This window comes from Actinia tenebrosa, unplaced genomic scaffold (genome assembly GCF_029948245.1).
Source record: "Actinia tenebrosa isolate PJP-AT-01 unplaced genomic scaffold, QUT_ActTen_1.0 PGA_scaffold7__59_contigs__length_16204524, whole genome shotgun sequence".
In the NCBI taxonomy this organism is placed as follows: domain Eukaryota; kingdom Metazoa; phylum Cnidaria; class Anthozoa; order Actiniaria; family Actiniidae; genus Actinia; species Actinia tenebrosa.
In genome coordinates, this window is record NW_028292584.1 from 3,197,141 (window position 1) to 3,217,456 (window position 20,316).

A 20,316-nucleotide genomic window follows, 5' to 3' on the forward strand; every position below is an offset into this window, starting at 1 on the left:
AGAAGCGCATCTTATTGGGTATTTTGAAATTTATTCGTCTGATAAAAGTTAAGGTCTGAAAACCTGTTCACACTGATTGGTAGCCATATGTTTGAGTCGTTTATGTCGTGGGTTCCATTCGCCATGTGTTGCGGGAATGGACGTGTAAGACCTAAAATATAACCCAAATTACCCGTAATACTCAACCACCACAGTGCCCTAACCTATCAGGCTTTAAAAAATTCGACGACATTCTTATACGTATGTATATCTCGTACACCGCCTGCGTTTGTGCTTGGCACGGATCCTCAATAGATGCAATTAAGCTTTTTCTACGGGTCTTTGACCGCGCAAATCATTCTGGCATGTCTGAATGTGACAATCCCGGGAGCTATCACCCTCGTTGAAATGGTGTTGACAAGGGTTTTTGTCCAATTGCTAATTTCAGTAAAAGGTCTATGAAATTATACCTCCGTCATGTAATGGACCCCTCTCTGCGTGTGTGGCCCTTGAGATAGGGGGTACGTTGTGATTGGTTGATTTGACGTGGAATTGCTACGTAATTGATGTAATTTGATCAATTGAATTTCCATCTTATTGTCAAACGCGTGACTCAGAATAGTGCGTTAGATACGTATCAAAAGCGACTCTACAACTTCAAGCCATTTAGTCAGACACAGTGCTGTGGTCAGGGGTGGAATGTCAGCTTCAGAAATGGCCATGTACCCTTACCAAACAAATACTCCAAGCGCAAGCAACACCATGATATCACCAGTGTACGCGAACCAAAGCTACGCGGACTTCTACCGTCAAGGCTCGTCTCCGTATCCATCCGTTCATTTTCCAGTGTACGGACATGCTGGGCAGTATGAACCGAGGCATGGCCCAGATAGATTTTATGGGCCTCCTATTCCACGATCTCAACACCCCGCTAGACAAGACATGGTCAAACCTCCATACAGCTATATTGCTCTTATTGCTATGGCTATCCAAAGTGCACCCGAAAAGAGAGTCACACTCAGTGGGATTTATCAGTTTATTATGGACCGATTCCCTTATTACAGGAACAATAAACAAGGCTGGCAGAACTCAATTAGGCATAATCTTTCTCTTAACGAGTGTTTTGTGAAAGTTCCCCGCGATGACAAGAAACCGGGCAAAGGTAGTTACTGGATGTTGGATCCTGACAGCTTAAACATGTTCGAGAATGGCAGCTATCTTAGGAGGCGAAAACGCTTTCGAAAGAAAGATGTAGTCAAGAGTGAAGAGGGTGATAGTTCTGAGGAGAAGAACGAGAACGGTGAGGAAAACACCTCAGCTGAAACAACCAATACAAGCAATGACAACGCACATAAATCCACTTCCGTTAGTAAGAATGGAAGTCAAAAGCAGCAATCAACTGATCAACAAACAAAGGAAGAAAACTCTCCAGACCGCGAGAGCAGTCCATCACCCGACAGAGAGATGGTGGTTGTAAATATCCCGCGAGGAAAGCGAGAGTCTCCGCAGACCGTCGTCAAAAGAGAACCGTACATGATGGACGACGACAATCGATCTACGCCTCCATCTTTCCCTACCGCACCTCCTCGCCAGTGCTTTGAAGATCAGACCTCGTACGGTTATAATGGGTATTGTACGTATTCTCAGGCCCAACAAAACTACTCTCCATCGACGTATGCGTGTGGTTCGTATTCAAACAGTCCTCCAAACGGTGCAGAGAGACCTGCCTTGAGCCAGTTTGTCAACGACTCTCACGCGGAACCCGGTGTTCAGACACGCTATTCTCCACATCTAAGTCATTACAATCAAACGAATCCTCACGCAGCTCTAGAAGAACCTCTCCACCGTCAGCAGCATACACCGTACACGTCCTACGAGACTACAAGAAGTGGCTGGTATAGTCATCACCAGTACGGCTCGAGTCCCGCCATAGCTACTGAAGTTTCTCCAGTGGTACCCTCCCCGCACAGCCAAACACAGCACAGCCAAACAGCTGCAAGCCATCCATCGTTCCCCAACGTGAGAGAGATGTTCGAGTCCCAGAGACTGATCGTGTCCAATGGATCTGTTACTGGATGTAATGTTCAGCCTTCACAAGGTCAGTTTGGAGCTGGAAGTGCCACTTATAATAGTACTAGCAACTCGGGCTCTCTTTATTGACCTTGAAATTACTAGTATATTCTGAATGAAGCGAACTATCAATGCATTTTATTTAGGTCTGTTTGCATCCTCTAGAACGTTGAACTTGTTTTCAGGCACTTACAGGAAAAAATATGAGTTGTAAATTTTCATTTCTTGTATTCAAGTGTTACATAGACGATTTTTGAAGCTCGTAATTTGTACGTGGAAATCTTGAAGAGCCCAATTGAAAAAATTAATTGAATTGATTGTCTGGTCGAGAGAGAAGATAAGTGATACTTTTCTCGCCAAGAGAGTTAGATGAATATTTTTAGTGATAATTTAGCTACGAATAATCCATTGATTTGAATTTCGTACTCGTTTATTTAGAAAGTTTTTCTCTAAATTCCAAAGCGAAATTTTTCATTCAAAGACATGTACTCAAAAGGCCACGGTTCTTCTCGTATCCTGCTAACAAACACAGCACGATTGCTAGTAATGTTGTCATATTCTTAACCACAACAAGCAAGCACTGTAAGACGATAAATGCAACTCGTATGTACAGTTTGCGAGCTGATCAGGGTAATTATATAAAATATAAAGCCATCAAAATTTTGTGGGCAATAATTCTTAATCAAATGTTGTAGTTCAGTAATGATGCGTTCGCTTCCTACCAATAACCTTCAGCTATATAATCTTATTACGCGCGTCTTTGTAAATTACCCTTAACCGTATGTAAACTTGAGATCCAGTCAAACTTGTATATTATCAATTATCATATTTTCTTTACGGTAGATTATTGTTGTAACTTGTTTATAGTCGTTTGTTCAATTTTGTTACGCTGTATATTTGTTGCTTTAAGTATATTTAGGAGATCAACTGGCTAGTGTATCGAAGAGAACTGTTACTACTGACCCTCTGTGTTTGTACCATGTACAGATCATGGAGTAGAAAGCTGTTCGTACATGTCGGTCAATAAAGCTTAAAAGAGTATCAACTGTTCTTTGCACTTATCGATTCTTTGTATGAATGTTTGTCAAAGTCTTTAGACTTCTGTTCGTTGGGATTACTCCATCACTCACAAGATCATTCAGAACACTATCTTCTACCAGCAAAGCATTTTTATATCAAAACCTGCAGAGCTGAAATCTTTTCATTCTTTCATCTTCAGCATGAGTTTTTCAAGTCTGTGCTTTAGAGCTAGGGATATTTTTCTTGTCTTTGGTATTTCATTCTTTGATGGGTAGCGAATTACAGGTTTAGTAGCTGTAAAGAATGGAGTATTAAAAAGATTATTTCATTGGCATCATCATTTGATGAAGGTTGATGAGCTTTGTGATTGGTAATCCAGCGGCAATCACGGCCTATTACTTCACGGGAAACAGGAAAAGGCAAATCCATTTTTGAATTTCATGGTAATTGAGTGTAAAATTTTTCCCGGTGTGGCGATATGATTACCCTGTACAATGCAGCTTTAAGCTAGGCATACAGCAACTGGTGTGTGGTCGAAAGCCTGCTAACGACACGCGTGTTCAATCACCGCGGTTCAGATAAGAGAGAGAAAACCTTCAACACTTGGATCAAAACTGAATAATACTCTTAAGAATCATGAAAGAAAGACCGCAGTTAGAGAACCACACATTAAGACATCTTTTATTATAAGTCAGAGTTTGACAACACTGCGAGATCGAGATTTGATTCCTAAAAAGACCCGCTATCAGATCATATAGGTTCATTTTCTAATATCGTATCTAAAGTGATAATAAAAATACATTATCTGTAGGACAAATTAATCTAATGATGCAAAGGAAACTCTATAGATATCAAAGATACCGAGGACTTTGAATGGCAAAGATGTAACAAATAATATAGAAACATTTTCATTGAAGGGATCGATTCCATGTTGGCTTTTCCAGCTTTGGTACATCGTACAAAACTGGTGTAGGATTTCAATTAGAAGTTTTTAAATATTTTCGTTGTACGTCTCGCGGAAAAATAGAGCCAAATATGTTTTGAGATTCACTAGGCTGCACATGAGCGATGTTGAAACATTTGAGCTTGTTTGTTTTCGACTGATTATTTCATTAATATAATCCGAATGATTTGATAGTGTATTGAGGTATTCAATCAATGGGTTTGTGCAAAACCAAACTATGGGCCGATGGACACAAACCTAGAAGTTCTAAAAATTTTTTTGCTAAGTCTCGTAAACTAACATTTCCCCAAAAGATGTTGCAAAATCACTAAACTTTGCCTTGTTGTAAGACCGTGCAGAACTTTACTACCGTATCCAGCTATGCAACTTGTAGCAAATCGTTGGCCGACTTATTCACCTACACACAATAACGTTTGCCGATTTTCTCGTTTCATCTGCCTAATTGCCTAATTCCAGGTACTTTAGCTTTCCATTTCAACACATTTTCCTTGATATCCTTTGCTTCACAAACAAGTGATAGCTGTAGAATAAAATTCACAAATTTATCTGGAGTTAATTCCCAACATCCGTCCTGTCCACTAAGTAAGCCATCACGATTATTTCTCTATTGTTTATTGTAATCCTTCGTCGCGACCTGGAATCCCTCTAATTCTCTTAGTTTCTACCTACTTTTAGCTCAAGAAATGGCTTAACGCTTAGTAAATTTGAAAATTTAAGTTTAGTTTTGTAAGCAATTCTCATTATAGCGAACAGAACCTCAAGTAAGGCGGGAAAGTTTGGTTGGTTGTTTTGACTAAACATGCGAATTCAATCTCCATTAGGTAATTAATAATTATAGCTGGGCTATTCGTTTCATAAGAGCTTCCCATTAAAAGATAATTGTGGTTTATTTTTGTACATACTTTTTGTGAAAAAAAATTTTTTTTGTGCTTTATTTTATGTCGGACAACTGGAGTCGTTTTCAGAAAATTTTTTATGAACCGAGTTAAAAATAAATTTTTCTAAAAATTTTCCACGTTTTGTTACTGACTTCGTGGCACACTGGCTCTGCTAGTTTTCCTACAGACTTTTTAAACAATACTCATTTAACAACAATTTGTGTTGTGGTCTAATGGTATGACTTAGGAACATCTTGCAGATCTTTTACAAAGAAACAATTTTGTAATAATGTAGTACCACTCTACCATAACATCCCATTCTTTACTGACATAAAGTCTAAGTTGTCCAGATGAAATTCAGTTCCTTCAAAAAGCCTATACACCCTAACTCAGGCATTATTTTTTTCAAATAAATTTTTTTTTTTTTTTGGCTTCTTCTCTCATCATTTTCATTGCTTTGTAGTGTGCAAGTATGTTCCAAGCATCACTCAGTTGAGCATGGTAAAGATGCAAAAAACAAAAAGTATGCCGAGTTTTAATCTTTCTAGAGTTTCCATCAAAACAGTCCTAAACACTTTTTGTGACTTAAATTTTTAGTTGTAAGGGACATTTTCTTTGAGGTTGTAACATATCTCGCAGCCATCTTTCTTGTCCATTCACAGTTCTTCACCCTCACGCCTATCGATCTTCTTCTACAACGTTGTTCATGTATTTCTGCATTGTTTTTCTTCAGTTTTTCTTTTCCAAGCTACAAATTTTTAAATACAAGAAACAGTTTTCCTCTTATTTAATTTTTGGATTCAATGGTGAAGAAAAGAAGAATTCGTTTTATTCGCTTGTGAGAATTTATCTCAGAGAAGTTCCCCTCAACTCTTGCCGGGCTCGATTCTTGACAAAGCACAAAATTTTAGCGCATTTTTAAATAGATTACGGAGAAGCCGTTTCATAGATCGATTGATTGTGTTTTTACTGTGCTCTAAGATAATTTTCGTGGTGTTTCTTTCCCACGCTACTATTTATTCAGAATATAATTTTTGTCTGTTCTGGTTTACTCTCAAAACATCTCCTACACGCAGTCACAGCCATTTTTTTACGATACAAGATGGCATCTTGACTGGAATTGTGTCTGGTGTGACTCTGAAGTGAATACGGCTTTTTCTTCTTTCATTGATTGTTTTAGTTTTCCAACAAATTTTACAGTTAAGATTTACCAAAGAATTTGTCTTTTTTTTTACAAAGACTTATGCATCAGTCAATGTCTTCATTATTTGTATCTCAAAAGATACAAACTCATGGTAATTATTTGACTTCTTTGGATAATAATAATGCATTTTAGTGTTTAATATGAATTGGCGCTCGTTTGATGAATTCAAGCTTGTTTTTAAGGTAATTCCATATTGTGTTGAGAATCTTTATCTATGGCCAACATGCAAGACTCGGCAACCATGGACATTGTTCTGCAGTTAGAAAAAGCTCAACTAAAGTTCGAAAAAATTAAGTTTATTCGCCATAAAAGTCATGCAAAATAAGAGGATTTCCATCATTTCCTTAAGGTCTTTTATAAAGATTGTAGTTTATTTATTAAGATTAAAACTTATAGGTGTCTAATTTGTTGGTTTTTGGCTGACACATTTTTGCAACACTAGGACTTATGAACTCAACCCAGTGTAATGCCTGATACCCTTGCAAGTTTTTTTACTTGGGTTGAAAAAATATTAAAAACACATGGAATCCTTGCATAATTTTGAGGTGATCTGTGGCATTTTGGATTTGAGTGACCATTTTTTTAGTTCTTTGTTGAGTATTCCGATGGAATAGCTAGTGTTGCAAGACCACCTCAAAGACAAAAGAAAACAAAGTTAGTGCATGACACTCTCTTATCACGAAACGACAATTAAACCAGATAATTCTTCAACACAGCTGAAACAACCTTGTACACTACCTCAAGGAGCAAAGTTTGCAAAATATAGAAAATTTTGAAGTTAAGAAACTTTTAGCAAGGAGAATACGATGGCGTGTAGCTTTGAAAGTGTGGCAAATGTGTCGGCCATTGTTATCGTACAACTAATCAGGGTGATTTCCCATTCTGTGGAGCAAAGCAATTTTCACATGATTAAGGTATCGTTTTTTTATTTCATACTACTCTCCTAAGCCGTCATAATCTAATTTCTTTCGCCAGTTTGGGTTTGCTCTGGATTTGCCACTAGTAAAGGTCGTGTAACAGTCCGCCATCTTGCTTGCCTTCTTTTATAGATATAACGGTTCTTTTCAAAGACGTATTTGACTTGAGAATCAGAAATTTGCTTCTTGCCAATAAATGCATGTCGAAGCCGTTGCTTTTACTTTTTTCCTGATGTCATTCAACGCCAACAAAGTCGAAACTTTTTAAGATAAAACTGTTTACGACTCCGAGAAGGTCTCACTGACTCACTTGAGCTTCGGTTATCGAATGACCATCCATGTTGTTTTAGCATTTAGAGCCTTTTATCGTTTGCCTTCTACTGAGACTCAACCCAATACTTCCTTATTAGTCAAAATAAACTAAGAATACTTCGTGTAATTCCAAGAACTGGCTCCCCTGTGAGTTTATGAAGCCTGACGACTCGACTTTGAACGATCTTTCATTACGCATCCAACAACCTCCAACTCTAGCGAGTGCGAGCTGACGAGCTGACACTACAACTGGCACAGAAAAAACCCACGAACAAACGTGTCCTAAACCATCTATTTATTGAGCAAACAGCTCTCGAAGTGGTGAAAAAACAGTAAATATCGTGTAGAGCTAACCCCTTTTTGTGTATTTAGGTCGTTTTGAATTGTTTTCAATCACATCTTAAGAAGATTTCGTGAACGACAATAGCTTTGGTTCCGTAGTGTTTACAAGTGAAATAAAGTTTGTTGGGTTTGTGTTTGTTAAGGTAATCGGGATTAGTACAACATAAACTATAATAACCTGTAACAGTTAATCAGTCTAAAGTCAAATACAGCTCTTTACTTTTCTATCTCTCTCTTTAAAAAAAGCCCAAAATTATTAGAAAACCTTGAAAAATTTAAGAAATTTTTCGACATCTTCTTTAACGTTTATTTTTCGATTGAACAATGCCTGGCATCAAGTTTCTGGCGTCTTTGCATTTGCAGATGTGGTTCAAAATAACTCTTTGTTGCTCAGTGTATTCACCGATTTTTTCTCATTGAGTCTCTCATTTTTTAACGAACTGGGGTTTTCGCTAAAAATATTTTATTTGAAGTAAAATTGGACCTTTCCTTCAGCAAGCGTTCGTCTTTGTCAATAGCCAGCACACGCCCATCCCGTAATCACAACCAGCAATTCATTAGCTATAATTTAATATTCAGAAATAATAATAATTTTTTTTTTTATTTTGGCAACACCATTTTATATTTTTGTCATTTATTCCTCCTCATGTGAGAAAAAACTTTTTCACCTTGTGATGAAGTTGTTTGTGAAAGGATGTCATAATTGTGAACATCAATTTGTACAACGATAAAATATTTTGCAACTATTTTTACATGCGTTTCCTGAATGTGAAGTAAAGCGAGGAGAAGAAGCCCACTGTGTTTGTACAGTTCTCAGATGTTCAAACATTAGACCAGATTTTCTCCTCTGCAAGGCCACATGTGGGCTCGCCATGCAATCGAGTGGAATACATCACCTTGGTCTATCAAGAGATAATTAACCCACTGGGATGTCCCTACACCTGGCTGTGTCCACCAGGCGGAGAAAATCCAAAAATTATCAAATTTGTTTCTGAGCTACTCAACGGAAGCTTGTAAATTGCCCGAGACATAAAAGTCGTTTATAGTTTCCTTTAAATGGAATCGAATCCAAAAGAGGGCCGAGTAAAGAGATGATATCGCTTGCCTGTTGAGTCGGCAGGTATCCAAGCGGATATTGCAGCAATTATACTGACCGCTTAGCTCCCATGCGATAAGACACTTGGGTGGGCGTCAGGCTAGAGGGACACACACATTTTCCCCTAACACAAATGCAAACCTTTTTTCTGCAGCATTGCGAACATTCCCACAGAAAACAAACACATGGCTGACAGCCTGTCGTTTTCCCCCTCACGCAAGACGCGAGAAACATGGAACCACGTACGAGTGATTGACTTGTTGTTCAGCAAGAATGGCTCCTTTTAACGCTATCCCCAGGAGTTAAAAGGGTTAATTGCTGCAGTTTTTGATGACGGAGTTGCTGCATGGCATATGCTATCAAGGGCCTGTTTAATGACTTGTTACTCAACACTTTGGCGGGCCGACAGCTTGAGGAAGACATCAATTACCTCTAAAAGCCCTGCCACTTGAAGTAAAATGTGCTGTCGGGGAAACTCTTCGTTACCCGCAATCATAAGTTGTGAAACCTCAAATTCGAGGCCATGTGAACCGCTAAAGGAAGAGAATAAACGTAGATAACAAAAACAAAAGTTGGCCAAACAAAAAACGTTTATTGAAAACAATTTTCTGACGCAAAAGGAAACGAGCGGAAACCAAAACATCGTTCCGATGATAAAAGTTTTGAAAAATGAACTTACGGTGAGGGTGGTTAGTATCTTTTAGATTGAACTCGCGTTGTTTTCACAAATATAACACAAAACAAGAACAGGTTTTTCTGTTTTGGCGTGGAAACAAACATGGAATGAATCCCGCCCTGGTTATAATGGATGAAACTTTGATAGAATAACTACTAGGACTTGGTCCATGCATTGACGGATGTATGACACTACAGATGTTACAGTCCTTATCTCAGAGTCGAAAGTACAGCACCAAACAATAGACCTATCATGATCTAGTGATAGTAGAAGGCAAAGGTCGTTAAATCAAATATCCTTAAACTCGACCAAGAACCAGAACACATTCTTTCCGTGCTGCAAAGATGTCATTCCATGGTACATGACTTTTTAAAATCAAATCCTTGATGCAAAGATAATATTCCTACAAGCAGCATTTGTAGCTATTTTTTTACCACTGTTCAAGAAGTATGAGCCATACATTTTTTTAAATCAGATAAATTTTTTCATCCAATAATTTTTCTCTTTACTAAAAATGTTTTGTAAATATTCATATAATATTATAAAGTTGTAAATTATGATTTTTACGACTAGTGATATACAATAATTTTTGTCAGATTATTTTATTTTTGCGGGGTTTATGCCATGAACATTGACTTTTAAGAAGTTATTTTTGTTGTTTTTTTGTTTACGTAATCCTCTAAAACCATCACCGTAAAAGGATTAACCAAAGAGGGAACCTATTTCAGGTTATGTACAAGCCATTTCAGGTTCGATGAATATCTCTGCCCGATTATTTAATCCTTTTTGAGGTAACGTTTTCAAGTGGCTCGCGATAACGACCCTTCAAGATTAACCCTCTCTGTAGAGAGCGCCATGACAGTTGATGACGTCAGTCGCCTTTTGTCACACTTTTGAATGACGTCGTCGACATTACTCCATCATTAATCGAGCTTTAAAATAAATCCTTGAAGCTGGAGTTTTCATGCTTTTGGTAAAATCACTGGGTGGTCGCGAGTTAGCATGTTTTAGCACGGCAATAGCTTTCAACATCTTGGATTTGAAGAAAGTTCGGACATGAGGTGATCCTTGGGTTGTTCGACATCCTCAATCGACGCGGACTGACAAACACGCGGAATGTACATAACTAAAAATTAGAAAATTAAACGAGAAATAACTAAAAATATAGTTTCCTAAGGGAACTCACACCTCACACGTGAAGGGGGTTTTGTACTTTGTCGTGATGCAGCACGTCTGTGATATTGTTTTTAAATTATTTTAATCCCTTGTTTTTGTACCCAAAAACAAAACAAGAAATATCTGCTTCGTACTTAGGCTTTCGTACTGAAAGTTAATTTTACAATGATGATGAATTCAGTCAGCTTTTAATAACTTTGTCCTGCATTTAGGCTTCTGCATTATAAAATGACAAAATATTATATGACATTGATCGCGTATAAAATCATATAAATTCCCTCATACATGCATATATTTACGCAGCCACATGCATTAAGAAAAGTAAAGCATTGCAACAACAACGTCGTGTTGCTGTCGGGAAATTATTCTTTTCTTACTAAGAATCCAAGCCACTCATAAGAATACTGATCCAATCAACAACAATGATCTATAACCTCATTAAATGTTTCCACATCTTCCTCAAAACTTTGATTCATCATTCCAATATTTCCTGACTCCAGTCTATGGAAATCTCCATCTTAAATTATAGTTCCTCTGAATATATCCATTTAAAGAATACTTTGTAAAGAGAGAGGGATTTTGTAATTAAAATTTACGATAGTTTTCCCAATCATGTAATTTAATGAAACCTTCGAGATAACTATTACTAGATCATTGAAAATTTCTCATCTTTAAACACTTTAATTCCTGTAAATAGTCATTTTCTTTGTGAAATTTTGTGCTTTTGAAAATTTCTCATCTTTGAACACTTTAATTCCCGTAAATAATCATTTTCTTTGTGAAATTTTGTGCTTTTGAAAATTTCTCATCATTGAACACTTTAATTCCTGTATATAGTCATTTTCTTTGTATAATTTTCTGCTTTTGTAAGCTATGTTTCCAAGTCAATGAAAGGGCTTCTTGGCATCGTAGAACAGTACAGAGGAACTTGATTTCTTAAGGGGCAAAACTGGTGAAAGAACTGAATATTCTCCTTTAAAGAAATAAAATCTCTACTTGAATCATGCACAAACATTGGCAGTATCGTTTCTGTCCTCACAACATGATTGATGTCAAAATCTCTAGTGCGAGAGAACTAAAAAAAATTTTCAAAGGAATTTTCAAAGGAATTTTCAAGTTATATTTCGGCTGTGTTAGAGTACCTTCTTTAATCATACTATAGAAATTTCCTTTAAAAATGAAATTATGATCATAGATAAATATTGGCAGTATTGTTTCTGTCATCACAACGTGGTTGAATGGTTAAAACTTTATGAGTTAGATAGAGTACGTGCATAAATCATGCTAAGATGTTGAGGAAAAAAACAGGTATCTTTCCTTCCTGTGTATATATGCAATTGCTAGCATTAACTAAAAATAGCTATTCTTCTCTCTGATCTGCCAGTGAAAATCCTCCTAGTATGTAAATGTGTGCATTCAATACCTAGCATATTAAAGTGCTTCTACAGATCACCGCACTATGTTGAGAAAGTAGGACTTCATATCTTGCTGTATGTTGTATACTTCAACTAACTGAAGTACCTTTGCCTTAGGAAGTCACCATTAGATATTTAATATCCTTTACTATGTTGTGCCAACGAAAATCCCCTTTTAGTAAATATTATAAATATAATAAATAAAGCCAGTTTTTATACAATTTATTGTTTATTAACGATATTTATTTGACTGTAATCCACAATATTTAGTGTATAAATTCTTGAAGCAAGTTTTCATGCTGTAATTTGAAGGACACATCTTGTCACGTCTTGTACGGATGAACAAGCACCAAAACCTTATTAGTTACAGTGGCTGATCCAGAGGTGGTTCAATGGGTTCCATGGAAACCCCCTTTTGTTAGATCTTGTGAAGCCAATCATGTTTTTTACGCTCAGCTCAATGAAATTGGAACCCCCGTTTTGTGAAGCCAATCTTACCAGCTTTTTATACGTGACGGCCATTTTGGAACCCCCCTTTTTAAATTCCTGGACCCGCCACTGAGTTTCTGTAGAGAAATATTATCAATACCTCAAACAGATCCTAAACATAAAGTATGAAGAATACGACAAATAGATTAATAATACTTAAGTGCCATAAAGTGTCGGACTTTAGCTGCTATGATGTACTTAGTACTGGTGGGTATGCCTTGATTTGGCCAGGGTACTTTAGTAAATGTACAATATATGATATAAAACTGTTGTTGCCATAAAAATGGCGAACAAATGGCAAATGCTGTGAGAATGCTGTCGCAATGTGGTTGAATTGCAGCGCACTGACGTTTTAGTAGTAAGGAAGAGTGCTGTTTGTGCGAGTGTTGTTGCTTGGAAATACATGTGAAAGAAATCCCAAGGTTCCTCATCTACTTTAATTTCTTGGCGGTGCTTTGGAATTCTTCCTGATAAAAGAAAAGAAATATAACTATCAGTGGTAGGTTTTATCCGCAGTGATGGTCTCAGCTTGTATAACAAACAATTTCATTAAGAAATTTTCGTGCCATTCAATGTTCTAGCAGTGTCGTTGGCTTTTTTGATGTGGTGCCGAACTAAGTGGTACGTTTGCTATTGCCTCACATTGAAAATGTAACTGAACTATGAGTTATAACAACAAGGATATTTTTAAAGGTTGTTTTTAAAAACCATTTCAAAAGGTCTGCAATTCACTCGGTGCGGCTTACAAAAAAATCCGAAGAATAAGTAGAAAATAACGCATAGAAAAGTAAATTGTAAGCAAGCTTGACATTCCTGTAGTTGTCTTGCAGCATGTTGGTAATCGATAACCGACAGGTTACTCCTCATTAGAGCGCGCGCGAAAGATCGTCATGAAAATCCGCCGCCAAAACTTCAAACTGACAAGGCAATCACCCAGATAACATTCAAGTGTTAATTCAATGAAGATGGTTTTTGCGGGTGTTTAATGGGCTTTTAATGCCATTACAATTTGCATGGAACTTTATACTTTTTTATGTTGTTCCGGTGCGAGATGAATTGGTTTTTAACGTGCCTTGCAGGTGGTGAAATGGTTGCTGCTCTCCTCAGAAGAAAACAGTAAAACTCAGAAACTTTTCAAGAACGTTTTTAACTGAATCAAGGAATTCCAGTTCAGGTGGTAATTGGATTTTCTGAGGATTAGAATTTGATCCATGGTGCATGAGGTAAAACTTGTACATCACGCAAACCCTTCACCTGTGAACGACTGAATAACTAGAGGCTTAGTGACCACGAAGGACACTGTCCTTCCTAGAGGATGATCACCACTATTCAAGTCTCAATACGTTTCAAAGACAGTTAAAAGAATTTCTAGTTTGTGCAATTAATTCAATGTTATTACTCTACATTCGACCTGTGGTCGAAAGAAATAAGCATTACTGACTCGGACTCGTGAACGCACGATTGAAAATGAAAACCTACCATCTTTTACCTAAGAACTTGAAGCAAAGCACACACACCAGCACACCATCCATGTTAATAAATAAGCTAACAACCAAAACAACTAAATCTGAACTAAGAACACAAATACAGATATACATGTCTTTTCCATCTTTCAAGTCGAGCAAGAAATCTTCACAAATTGTTCACTTAAACTGCTCCAGTATTGATTGCATTTAGTTCCCTGATGAAATAAAAGAACCCTCGATTAAAATCGTAAGATTCCTTGGCAAGAAAAAATATTGCAAAGTTGTTTTTTTTTTTTACCTTGGAATGTTTGAGAGCATCCATTCGAGCAACAACGTTGAAAGATCCGTGTTTAGCTCCCCGCAGCATGATGTAGGTCTGCCTGCGTTTCGTAAGTAACCATTTTGAGGAATCAATCGTCAAGTCTTCCTAAAGACCCTGGCCTTTATCCAAGCAAAGGAAGTTGGTTGTTTTTCTAGGGCTAAAACTCAAATGGAGCGCTTTGCGTAGCTAAACTTAGAATGGATGTCTAAGTTACATGTGACTGTAATGTGTTTGTAAGTGGGGCTTGTCAACTGTAAGTAAGTGAGGCCGAGGAATGCTTGGAGAAGGAAATGGCCAATTGTCATATTACTTGGTCACTGATTGCTAGAAAAGCCCAAAACAGTGCTGTTCGGAGGACAATGATCGATGGCCTGTGCTTCTATAGGGGCGATGGGCTTGAAATTGAAGAAAAGTGTAATCTTTTTGCTTTAAAAATAACTTGAATTATAATTTGGAGTGGACAATTATTACTTGGAGGAAAGTTTCAAACGAAAATAAGGAAAACGTACGGAAAAGCAACAAAAACTGCAACAAATGGAAGGGGGAAATGGGTTTCGAATTACGCCCTACACTAAATAAACACTATTTTAAAAAGGAGTAAAAAGTCAAATTAGAGTAAAAATGGAAATGGGGACTGATTTGAAGGGGGAAAATGAAAGATAAAAAAGGGATGCCTTGAGAGAAAGGAAAAAGCCAATGCGGTACGGTGGACACCAGCATGAAAATCGGTAACGCCCCATTGTCTTTTCTAGATAGGCACTGTTTTCTTACCTTCATTTATATTGTGTAAATTCATATCTGTAAGCGTTGATCTTGTGTTATGAACCCCACCTCTCAGGAAAATACAGTAGCCCATCTGTTTGTCTGTTGTCTAGTTTGGGAATCAAGGGTAGTGTAACTGTAGTGCACACATTTCACCTCTGGGGTCTCGGGTTCAATTCTCAGACTCGGCCTCACATGTGGAGTTTGTAAAGAGTCTCTCTTGATTCGAGGGTTTTTCATCTCGAAAACTAACAAGCTTAATTTCAATTTGTTCGTGAAAACGAGAAAATCAAAATCATCATTGACAAAGGATGGAAGTCCACTCAAAACTCTGAAGTCCTTTTAAATTATTGCTGGCGAGAAGGAATAACTGTTTCCTTTTTAATCAACATCCCGGCAAAAGAATCTACATTCTAAATATTCCATTTCCATCTGTGAGTTAGCTGTGCCCTGACTTTGATCAGCCCAGAGGTTGTTTCAGGGTTTGATCTGTGAGTTAGCCGTGCCCTGACTTTGATCAGCCAAGAGGTTGTTTCTGCGTTCGATCTGTGAGTTAGCCATGCCCTGACTTAGATCTGTCCAGAGGTTGTTTCAGAGTTCTATCTGTGAGTTAGCCGTGCCCTGACTTTGATCAGCCAAGAGGTTGTTTCTGCGTTCGATCTGTGAGTTAGCCATGCTCTGACTTAGATCTGTCCAGAGGTTGTTTCTGGGCTCGATCTGTGAGTTAGCCATGCCCTGACTTAGCTCTGTCCAGAGGTTGTTTCAGGGTTTGATCTGTGAGTTAGCCATGCCCTGACTTAGATCTGCCCAGAGGTTGTTTCAGGGTTTGATCTGTGAGTTAGCCATGCCCTGACTTTGATCAGCCCAGAGGTTGTTTCAGGGTATTGATAAAATTTGAAGGTTGTCAGTCGTAACGTTATCATTGGGTCTAGACTTGGTACGCATCAATTCAAATTTTCAACATTAATGTCTTTCCTACGCTCTCATTTTTCAGATGGAGAAAAACCTTAACCAGCCTACATAGACCGCGTATATCAGCGTTGTTTTTTTTACATGCATGGGATACCTTTGTACACAGGAACCCCACAAAAGGTACGAAATTTCAAAGCCTTGCTATTCAGCTTAGTGATATTATGTGTAATAAAATTGTCGTTTATGTTAATTATTCAATGAACCTATTCAAAGGTCAATAACTGACTGTACGTATATCCTAGAGGTTGCTAACTACTGACCAGCCACCTATTTAAATGTAACAGCTCTAGGGCTTTTAAGTTGTGACGTACTTCCGGGTCCAATCACGCAAAAGATCGCTAAAATCTTGTCATAACGTATTCCAGGATTTGTTCTCTACCTTCAACATTTAGATATATGAACAGAAAATCCTGCTTTGAAGTAAAAACACAGAAAAATGTCTGTAGAAGTAATTATTAAGTTGGACCCGGAAGTCGTTTTTTGTTCGAATTACGTCACACTTAAAAAAAAGATGCCCGGCGATCAATCATCCGGAAGTTTTCTCACATTTTCATTACCAAGACCAAACTGGCGTAAAACAGAGCAGAACTACACTTTTGAGTTTAACATACATGTTTCGGCAGTGACCTCTGCCATCATCAGTTGATGTAAGACTAATTAGCTATTAGAAATGCTTGTGAACGAAACAAGCTAAACTTTCCTTTCCTTTTATTTACTTTTCTTCTTCGCTACTTTAATTACTCATTTAACAGTTATCAACTGTGACGGTTTTCCTTTAGAAAAAGCTATTGCACATTCAACTTAAAAATGAGCTTTTTAATTGTAATTTTCCTCCTATTATGGAAATAAGTCTAAAAATGAATGGGCAACATTAAAGAGTGAAGAAACAAGCTATCTTTACCATTCTTGCGCGTGCAACGAGCGCACACCTTTTCGCATTCGCTCGCGCACCGAAATAAAACAAACGAATAAAGTGCGCGCGCTTTTTTTGAGGTGCGCGTTCTCGGTAACGACCGAACGGTCACGTGATCACGATGACAACAAGAAGTAAACAAACAAAACAGTCATTTCACTAAAGAATAAGAAGCATACAAGTCAATTCAAAAAAATGAGCTCTGCTGTTACATTATCTTGTGAGGACTTTGCAAATTATCCACATGGACTGTCGTTGGTCTCAAGCACCGACGGAAGAGGAAATTTTATCGCTTTTGGACTCTTTAAAAATCATGGTAGCGGAAAAAACGGCAACAAACGTACGCACACTTTGGTTGGTTTGCTCTGCTACGTCGGGGGTGAGTTCCGCGATGGATTCGTACAAGAAGAGATCCCAGAAAACGAAGTTCTTTCTGTCGTTCAAAAATACTTTCAAATCGTTCATACAAGGATTCCTCTTGTTAAAGTACCCGCGGAAGAAGTCGCAAGCTTTGTTGTCTTATACTGCAAGGAGAGATCTTCCAAGAAGAAACTCGAAGTCACGAACAGCGAAATACAAAAGGGAATTGACTTATTTAAACGAGCTGCGAAATTCTCCTGTTATAAGGACAATGCAGACTATTTGGTCCAGAAGCTTGGCAAACTTCTAAAAGATACAAAATACCATCGTCTACACTACGAGAGGCGAGAGTTTGAATCCTGGTGGATTGAGAGCCCAGAAATGGAGCGCAACAAGTGTCCTCCGCTACCACCCACGACAGATGTCCTGAAAGACCCCTGCTTTGTTCACTCCATGATTCAACCCGTGGCAGAATGGAAAGGTAAAGTCGCCGAGTTAATGAGTACGGAAGAAAATTACGATCGATTCTCAGGAATGTCCAGACACATGGGATTTTGGTATCTGAATAAAAAGAATCCCAATCTCAAACTTGCGGCAACGATGTTTCAATACTATGATCGTATCTTAGAGTGGAAGCGCAATGGGATCAGATTCGACGTGAATAGTCCTGTTATTCAGATGGTAGTGTCCTTGACGTTACAGAAACTGAACGAGCAGGGATGGAGCTTAGGGCAACCTAGGCAGCCCATCAGCCTTTGTACGAGCAGAAAAAAGTGTAACATTTGTTTGGCGCCTGTACAAAAGGGCGAGGCCAACAATGATATTACATGCGTTACCAAGCAACAGAAAGAGTGCTTTGGAGATAACACCTTAAGAGAAGTGATGTCAGTGATATTTGACGATGTTAAGGCTTTTGGTCTTCCTAGAGAAGCTATTTATGCTGTTAGACGTGTCATAGCCAAGGGGTTTTTGAGCTTCTTTGTGCATTGTTTTACAACCCATTTGTACTGGAAGGAACTACCCACGCACCTTGTGATTGACAAACTGGTTGAAACGTGCAGCTTGAATTTGATGCGATTTCTGATTAGCAAACCTGACAAGAGTTGGATCCATGTCACGTATGCCGACATTCAGAAACAGATGAGGACGATTTTCGATGGAAAAATCAGTGAAGACAGCATTGCACTAGTTAGCAAGCATTTCCTTGAGGCTTGTCAGAGTATCGGCCCGAAAAACGATAAGTATAACTGCTTGAGAAACAACCAGGGAAGAGTGATCGCTGTTAAGGCATACGTGATGGAGCCATACATTGGCGCCCATCTCAAACTCAGGTGGAACTTCATGTCTGAGGAAAAGAGGAAGAATTTATTGGTGTGTACTCCAAAAATGATTGATTCTGCAATATGGGGTGCGTATAAGGAAGCAACGTTGGTCTTCGTCAAGAGGCTTGAACAGGAACACAAAAGGATAGCTAAAGAAAGAGGAGAAAAAGAGACAAGTTTTCAAGCATGTCCAGAGAAGACACAACAAGAGATTATGAGAAAAGTGTGCAAAATGCATGGTTGTGAAGACGGCAACTGCGCATGTCACAACTTTTCTAAATTCAGCTACTTCTTCTTAGCGAGTCTTCCATTCGTCTGCACAGGAGATAAGTCTTTTCTATTATGGGAAGCGGATAAAGACTCTGATAGCGAGAGTAGTGGAAAACTTGTCTTTAACAACAAGATCTTCCTGGACAACGAGAACGACAGTCTCACGGATATCATAAGTGGAGATGACCGCAGTGTGTTCGACAATATCGAAAAGAACTGTGAAATAGTCAAAAGTTGCACAAGACTGGCGTGTCTGACCGAGACAACGTACTATAGAATCTTCCTTGCTTTGAAATGCAAGATCATCCAAGAATACAGCGATGTGGCACTAATAGAAGACTATGGCCCTCTGTCCAAGGAGTATTACCGACCTGTTTGTGCTGGGTGTCAGTGGGAGGAGAATTCCCCAGAGAGGTTCCAAATGTGTGGAGGATGTAAGAGAGTGTATTACTGCAGTAAGGAGTGTCAGCGGCAACATTGGAAGACTAGTCATCGAGAAAGCTGCAGGCGAACAAGAATGAAGGAAATCGTTGAAACGAACTAACGAACTAGATAAACTAGATGAAATAAATATTTGATTGATTATTGTAATTTTTCTTAAGTGCAAGTGCATCTTGAACAAGATATGTTCAGTATTTAATTGTGTAAAAAAAAAAAATTTTTTTTTAATTTTTAGTTTTTTTTTGTCTTTTTTTACGATTTTCTCTCTATCAAGTGAAGTCAATGTACGTGGTTCTTTTTTTATTGATTATTTTTTTGGATGTAAATTGAGTGAATCATGAAAATAAATGCATGTAAAATACTCGTGGAATTAGTATATGAGGAAGTACTTTGGTAAAGAACTAAGATTGACTAAGATGTTTATTGTTCAGATTAACAAAAGAAAAAACAGAGAAAAAAAATCCAAACTATAAAAAAAAATAATTAAAAAAAATATTAAAAAAAAAAAAAAAAAAAAAAATCCAAACTATAAAAAATAATGGTGGGTAATTCGTAACATAGAGAAAACACTCTTCAGCTCATTATTTTTCAGTAAGAGAATCAGTCCATCACGTCCAATTTTACCACAGCGATACCACACACATAAAGCAGATTAGTTTAAAAGTCAGGTATCATATTGGTAACTCTTATTAAAGCAGTATCAATCAATTATGAGGGGGTGGGGTGGGGCTGATGCAAACAGTAGTCGGGACATCAGTTCTCATGAGCACAAACAAGTGAGGTTTAGTAAGTTGATACAAGCAAATAAAAGACAGTAGTAATAATATTCTCTGTAACTTCATATACTTTATATCTTTATCCTACAATTCTGTAAATCTATACTTTTTTTTGTTTATTTGTGTGTAAATAAATTTGAACTTGGACAAACTCTTGACCAGAGAAAACAGGAC

At 37.8% G+C, this 20,316-nt stretch overlaps 1 protein-coding gene and 1 long non-coding RNA gene across 2 annotated transcripts; one reads left to right on the forward strand and one right to left on the reverse strand.

The window, feature by feature from the left end:
- Window positions 1–629: 629 nt before the first annotated feature.
- On the forward strand, window positions 630–3,094 carry LOC116294582 (uncharacterized). The gene has a single exon (XM_031702214.2). It carries the CDS (start codon window positions 679–681, stop codon window positions 2,137–2,139), a length of 1,461 nt encoding a protein of 486 aa, XP_031558074.1. The 5' UTR covers window positions 630–678; the 3' UTR covers window positions 2,140–3,094.
- A 9,165-nt stretch (window positions 3,095–12,259) lies between these two features.
- LOC116294584 (uncharacterized) lies at window positions 12,260–14,430 on the reverse strand. Its single transcript, XR_004196944.1, has 3 exons — window positions 14,303–14,430; window positions 14,028–14,219; window positions 12,260–13,005 (listed from the first exon to the last, which is right to left on the reverse strand). It is a non-coding gene; the product is annotated as an uncharacterized LOC116294584 (long non-coding RNA).
- Between the last annotated feature and the right edge of the window lie 5,886 nt (window positions 14,431–20,316).